The 7,500-nt window shown below is 33.1% G+C and overlaps 1 protein-coding gene across 1 annotated transcript in view; it reads left to right on the top strand.

Annotated features, from left to right (window-relative positions):
- Positions 1 to 7,500, top strand: part of hivep1 (HIVEP zinc finger 1) — a 236,557-nt gene that overhangs the window by 226,703 nt on the left and 2,354 nt on the right. Inside the window, exon 8 of the mRNA XM_061983183.1 lies at positions 1,606 to 2,117. Coding sequence (XP_061839167.1) covers positions 1,606 to 2,117 — 512 coding nt within the window. The remainder of the gene's footprint in view (positions 1 to 1,605; positions 2,118 to 7,500) is intronic.

Here is a 7,500-nt window from a genome sequence, read left to right as displayed (position 1 = left end):
ATCAAAATTACTTTAAAAGTCTTATATAAGTGCTATAATGAAGGCAACACATGATGTAAGTGTCTATATTAGCCTACTATCAAAATGACTTTAAAAGTTGTATGTAAGTGTTATAATGAAGGCAACACATGACGTAAGCGTCTATATTAGCCTACTATCAAAATGACTTTAAAAGTCTTATATAAGTGTTATAATGAAGGCAACACATGATGTAAGTGTCTATATTAGCTTACTATCAAAATTACTTTAAAAGTCTTATATAAGTGTTATAATGAAGGCAACACATGATGTAAGTGTCTATAATAGCCTACTATCAAAATGACTTTAAAAGTCTTATATAAGTGTTATAATGAAGGCAACACATGATGTAAGTGCCTATATTAGCCGACTATCAAAATTACTTTAAAAGTCTTATATAAGTGTTATAATGAAGGCAACACATGATGTAAGTGTCTATATAAGCCTACTATCAAAATGACTTTAAAAGTCTTATATAAGTGTTATAATGAAGGCAACACATGATGTAAGTGTCTATATTAGCCGACTATCAAAATTACTTTAAAAGTCTTATATAAGTGTTATAATGAAGGCAACACATGATGTAAGTGTCTATATTAGCCTACTATCAAAATGACTTTAAAAGCCTTATATAAGTGTTATAATGAAGGCAACACATGATGTAAGCGTCTATATTAGCCTACTATCAAAATTACTTTAAAAGCCTTATATAAGTGTTATAATGAAGGCAACACATGATGTAAGTGTCTATATTAGCCTACTATCAAAATGACTTTAAAAGTCTTATATAAGTGTTATAATGAAGACAACACATGATGTAAGTGTCTATATTAGCAATAATAGCCTACTATCAAAATGACTTTAAAAGCCTTATATAAGTGTTATAATGAAGGCAACACATGATGTATGTGTCTATATTAGCTATAATAGCCTTCTATCAAAATTACTTTAAAAGTCTTATATAAGTGCTATAATGAAGGCAACACATGATGTAAGTGTCTATATTAGCCTACTATCAAAATGACTTTAAAAGTTGTATGTAAGTGTTATAATGAAGGCAACACATGACGTAAGCGTCTATATTAGCCTACTATCAAAATGACTTTAAAAGTCTTATATAAGTGTTATAATGAAGGCAACACATGATGTAAGTGTCTATATTAGCTTACTATCAAAATTACTTTAAAAGTCTTATATAAGTGTTATAATGAAGACAACACTGATGTAAGCGTCTATATTAGCCTACTATCAAAATGACTTTAAAAGCCTTATATAAGTGTTATAATGAAGGCAACACATGATGTAAGTGTCTATATTAGCCTACTATCAAAATGACTTTAAAAGCCTTATATAAGTGTTATAATGAAGGCAACACATGATATAAGTGTCTATATTAGCCTACTATCAAAATGACTTTAAAAGTCTTATATAAGTGTTATAATGAAGGCAACACATGATGTAAGTGTCTATATTAGCCTACTATCAAAATGACTTTAAAAGTCTTATATAAGTGTTATAATGAAGGCAACACATGATATAAGTGTCTATATTAGCATGATTGAGCAAAAACCCTCTTCGGTGTTGCAGGAGACCGCAGTCAGGTGAGCAGTGCCGACCGCCAAGATTCGGACGGCGACGACTCCGACGGCCCCGATGAGGAAGACAACGAGGACGAGGAAGAGGAGGACAGCCAAGCCGAGTCGGGCCTGTCCACAAACCCCTCGGTCTCCGCCAGCCCGCAGCATGTTCCATCTAAGGAGGCCGAGGTGCCCCCCAGTGCCCTCCTGGCGCAGATGTCCATCAGCTCCCTGTCACAGACTCCATCCGCCCAACCCCAGGCATCAGACTCGCCGTCCGTCCCCGTGGTCAACCCGTTGTCGCTGAGTAAGCAGATGTCCATCTCGGGGTCCTGTCCCAGCCTGGTGCCGCTCTGCTGGGGTTCCCTCCCGCCCGTTGCCGCCGACTGCAACCTCTCGGACACGGAGTCGGTGCACATGATGAGCCCGGTGTCGCCGTGCAGGCAGATGTCCATCGACTACCCGGACTGCGACGTGCCTCCCAGCCCGCCGGTGACGGGGATGGTCTTCAGACCGAGCCAGGTGAGACCCGCTAGTTCTAATTGTCTTACTCTCCTGTATAAATGTACGGCGAGTTTGCGAAGTATAAAAATGAGCCACATTTATTTTATTAAAAGAAACTGCTGTTCTAAATGTATCCACTAGATGTCACAATAGCAATTCTTTGTATCTTTGTAGATTATGCTACATATGTACAAAAAAAAAGGTAACACTTCAGTATGGGGAACATATTCACCATTAATTAGTTGCCTATTAAAGTAACAAAGACTTAATTTAGAGTTATTTGGACACTAGGGGAACATATAAGGGTTAGGGTTACTAATAAGCAATAATTCTGAGGTTATTGAGGGTTGTATAATAAGGACATGCAGAATAAGGCATTAATAAGTACTTACCGGTTTTTTTCGGAGTATAAGTCGCACCGGAGTATAAGTCGCACCTGCCGAAAATGCATAATAAAAAAGGAAAAAAACATATATAAGTCAGCCAAACTATGAAAAAAACTGCGACTTATAGTCCGAAAAATACGGTAATAATGACTAATTAAGAAACTGCTGTTCTAAATGTATCCACTAGATGTCACAATAGCAATTCTTTGTATCTTTGTAGATTATGCTACATATGTACAAAAAAAAGGTAACACTTCAGTATGGGGAACATATTCACCATTAATTAGTTGCCTATTAAAGTAACAAAGACTTAATTTAGAGTTATTTGGACACTAGGGGAACATATAAGGGTTAGGGTTACTAATAAGCAATAATTCTGAGGTTATTGAGGGTTGTATAATAAGGACATGCAGAATAAGGCATTAATAAGTACTTACCGTATTTTTTGGAGTATAAGTCGCACCTGCCGAAAATGCATAATAAAAAAGGAAAAAAAACATATATAAGTCGGCCAAACTATGAAAAAAACTGCGACTTATAGTCCGAAAAATACGGTAATAATGACTAATTAAGAAACTGCTGTTCTAAATGTGTCCACTAGATGTCACAATAGCAATTCTTTGTATCTTTGTAGATTATGCTACATATGTACAAAAAAAAAGGTAACACTTCAGTATGGGGAACATATTCACCATTAATTAGTTGCCTATTAAAGTAACAAAGACTTAATTTAGAGTTATTTGGACACTAGGGGAACATATAAGGGTTAGGGTTACTAATAAGCAATAATTCTGAGGTTATTGAGGGTTGTATAATAAGGACATGCAGAATAAGGCATTAATAAGTACTTACCGTATTTTTCGGAGTATAAGTCGCACCTGCCGAAAATGCATAATAAAAAAGGAAAAAAACATATATAAGTCGGCCAAACTATGAAAAAAAACTGCGACTTATAGTCTGAAAAATACGGTAATAATGACTAATTAAGAAACTGCTGTTCTAAATGTATCCACTAGATGTCACAATAGCAATTCTTTGTATCTTTGTAGATTATGCTACATATGTACAAAAAAAAGGTAACACTTCAGTATGGGGAACATATTCACCATTAATTAGTTGCCTATTAAAGTAACAAAGACTTAATTTCAAGTTATTTGGACACGAGGGGAACATATAAGGGTTAGGGTTACTAATAAGCAATAATTCTGAGGTTATTGAGGGTTGTATAATAAGGACATGCAGAATAAGGCATTAATAAGTACTTACCGTTTTTTTCGGAGTATAAGTCGCACCGGAGTATAAGTCGCACCTGCCGAAAATGCATAATAAAGAAGGAAAAAAACATATATAAGTCGGCCAAACTATGAAAAAAACTGCGACTTATAGTCCGAAAAATACGGTAATAATGACTAATTAAGAAACTGCTGTTCTAAATGTATCCACTAGATGTCACAATAGCAATTCTTTGTATCTTTGTAGATTATGCTACATATGTACAAAAAAAAAGGTAACACTTCAGTATGGGGAACATATTCACCATTAATTAGTTGCCTATTAAAGTAACAAAGACTTAATTTAGAGTTATTTGGATACGAGGGGAACATATAAGGGTTAGGGTTACTAATAAGCAATAATTCTGAGGTTATTGAGGGTTGTATAATAAGGACATGCAGAATAAGGCATTAATAAGTACTTACCGTTTTTTTCGGAGTATAAGTCGCACCGGAGTATAAGTCCCACCTGCCGAAAATGCATAATAAAAAGGGAAAAAAACATATATAAGTCGGCCAAACTATGAAAAAAAACTGCGACTTATAGTCCGAAAAATACGGTAATAATGACTAATTAAGAAACTGCTGTTCTAAATGTATCCACTAGATGTCACAATAGCAATTCTTTGTATCTTTGTAGATTATGCTACATATGTACAAAAAAAAAGGTAACACTTCAGTATGGGGAACATATTCACCATTAATTAGTTGCCTATTAAAGTAACAAAGACTTAATTTAGAGTTATTTGGACACTAGGGGAACATATAAGGGTTAGGGTTACTAATAAGCAATAATTCTGTGGTTATTGAGGGTTGTATAATAAGGACATGCAGAATAAGGCATTAATAAGTACTTACCGTATTTTTCGGAGTATAAGTCGCACCTGCCGAAAATGCATAATAAAAAAGGAAAAAAACATATATAAGTCAGCCAAACTATGAAAAAAACTGCGACTTATAGTCCGAAAAATACGGTAATAATGACTAATTAAGAAACTGCTGTTCTAAATGTGTCCACTAGATGTCACAATAGCAATTCTTTGTATCTTTGTAGATTATGCTACATATGTACAAAAAAAAGGTAACACTTCAGTATGGGGAACATATTCACCATTAATTAGTTGCCTATTAAAGTAACAAAGACTTAATTTAGGGTTATTTGGACACTAGGGGAACATATAAGGGTTAGGGTTGCTAATAAGCAATAATTCTGAGGTTATTGAGGGTTGTATAATAAGGACATGCAGAATAAGGCATTAATAAGTACTTACCGTTTTTTCGGAGTATAAGTCGCACCTGCCGAAAATGCATAATAAAAAAGGAAAAAAACATATATAAGTCGGCCAAACTATGAAAAAAACTGCGACTTATAGTCCGAAAAATACGGTAATAATGACTAATTAAGAAACTGCTGTTCTAAATGTGTCCACTAGATGTCACAATAGCAATTCTTTGTATCTTTGTAGATTATGCTACATATGTACAAAAAAAAAGGTAACACTTCAGTATGGGGAACATATTCACCATTAATTAGTTGCCTATTAAAGTAACAAAGACTTAATTTAGAGTTATTTGGACACTAGGGGAACATATAAGGGTTAGGGTTACTAATAAGCAATAATTCTGAAGTTATTGAGGGTTGTATAATAAGGACATGCAGAATAAGGCATTAATAAGTACTTACCGTTTTTTTCGGAGTATAAGTCGCACCGGAGTATAAGTCCCACCTGCCGAAAATGCATAATAAAAAAGGAAAAAAACATATATAAGTCGGCCAAACTATGAAAAAAAACTGCGACTTATAGTCCGAAAAATACGGTAATAATGACTAATTAAGAAACTGCTGTTCTAAATGTATCCACTAGATGTCACAATAGCAATTCTTTGTATCTTTGTAGATTATGCTACATATGTACAAAAAAAAGGTAACACTTCAGTATGGGGAACATATTCACCATTAATTAGTTGCCTATTAAAGTAACAAAGACTTAATTTAGAGTTATTTGGACACTAGGGGAACATATAAGGGTTAGGGTTACTAATAAGCAATAATTCTGAGGTTATTGAGGGTTGTATAATAAGGACATGCAGAATAAGGCATTAATAAGTACTTACCGTAATTTTCGGAGTATAAGTCGCACCTGCCGAAAATGCATAATAAAAAAGGAAAAAAACATATATAAGTCGCACTGGAAAAAAACTGCGATTTATAGTCCGAAAAATACGGTAATAATGACTAATTAAGAAACTGCTGTTCTAAATGTATCCACTAGATGTCACAATAGCAATTCTTTGTATCTTTGTAGATTATGCTACATATGTACAAAAAAAAGGTAACACTTCAGTATGGGGAACATATTCACCATTAATTAGTTGCCTATTAAAGTAACAAAGACTTAATTTAGAGTTATTTGGACACTAGGGGAACATATAAGGGTTAGGGTTACTAATTAGCAATAATTCTGAGGTTATTGAGGGTTGTGTAATAAGGACATGCAGAATAAGGCATTAATAAGTACTTACCGTTTTTTTCGGAGTATAAGTCGCACCGGAGTATAAGTCCCACCTGCCGAAAATGCATAATAAAAAGGGAAAAAAACATATATAAGTCGGCCAAACTATGAAAAAAACTGCGACTTATAGTCCGAAAAATACGGTAATAATGACTAATTAAGAGCCAATATGTTACTGATTTGCATGTTAATAAGCAACTAATTAATGGTGAATGTGTTCCCCATACTAAAGTGTTACCAAAACAGAATAAACCACAGAATGTTAGTGCACCAGTCCAGGAAAATGAGCAAACTACATAAATAACATCCTGTAATTTGATTTTGATTTTATTGTTTTTATCTTGATGGATTATAATTAACATTATCACATCATTTATTCACATACTTGCCAACCTTGAGACCTCCGATTTCGGGAGGTGGGGGGGCGTGGTTGGGGGTGGGGCGTGGGGAGGAGTATATTGACAGCTAGAATTCACCAAGTCAAGTATTTCATACATATATATATATATATATATATATATATATATATATATATATATATATATATATATATATATATATATCCATCCATCCATCCATCCATCCATTTTCTACCGCTTATTAAATATATATATATATATATATATATATATATATATATATATATATATATATAAATATATATATATATATATATATATATCCTGAAAATATGCAAACAAAACTGTGTTTAGATAATTGATACTTCAAACTTGCATAAATAAATCTTAAGGAATATAACATAACTTGGCTTCTGAGAGCTTCAAAATGTAATGAATAAAATGCTAAAGTTGTTGATAAACAAGCAATTATTTTAATAATAAATATGGTCATTTTAAATGAATTATTATGATCATTTAAAATTAATTGTTTCAAATATGTTTATTTTAATGTATAAGTCTATGGCTGGATGTAATAAGGAGTCAGAAAAAATACAAATAAAAATGCAATTTTGATGTTTTTAGCAAAATATAGTAAACATGTATTTATTTTAATTTTTTTTAAATTAATAAATATATTTATTTTTAGGTAAGATAAACATAATAATACAATGTATCTCTAGTCTGGATGATTTAGTTCTTGTCACCCTGTTGTAGTGAAAAATAAATCCCTGTAATGGATTAAGGGAGCGGCTCCTCACTGTGTATGGAGACACATAATTAGTTGAAGGGAACTGAAAATAAATACAGTATTGAGTGCAAGTATAAGTTCG

Source organism: Nerophis lumbriciformis, linkage group LG21 (assembly GCF_033978685.3).
Source record: "Nerophis lumbriciformis linkage group LG21, RoL_Nlum_v2.1, whole genome shotgun sequence".
NCBI lineage: Eukaryota > Metazoa > Chordata > Actinopteri > Syngnathiformes > Syngnathidae > Nerophis > Nerophis lumbriciformis.
The sequence above is the reverse complement of the archived record's forward strand: the minus strand, read 5'-3'. Positions and strand labels throughout refer to the sequence as shown.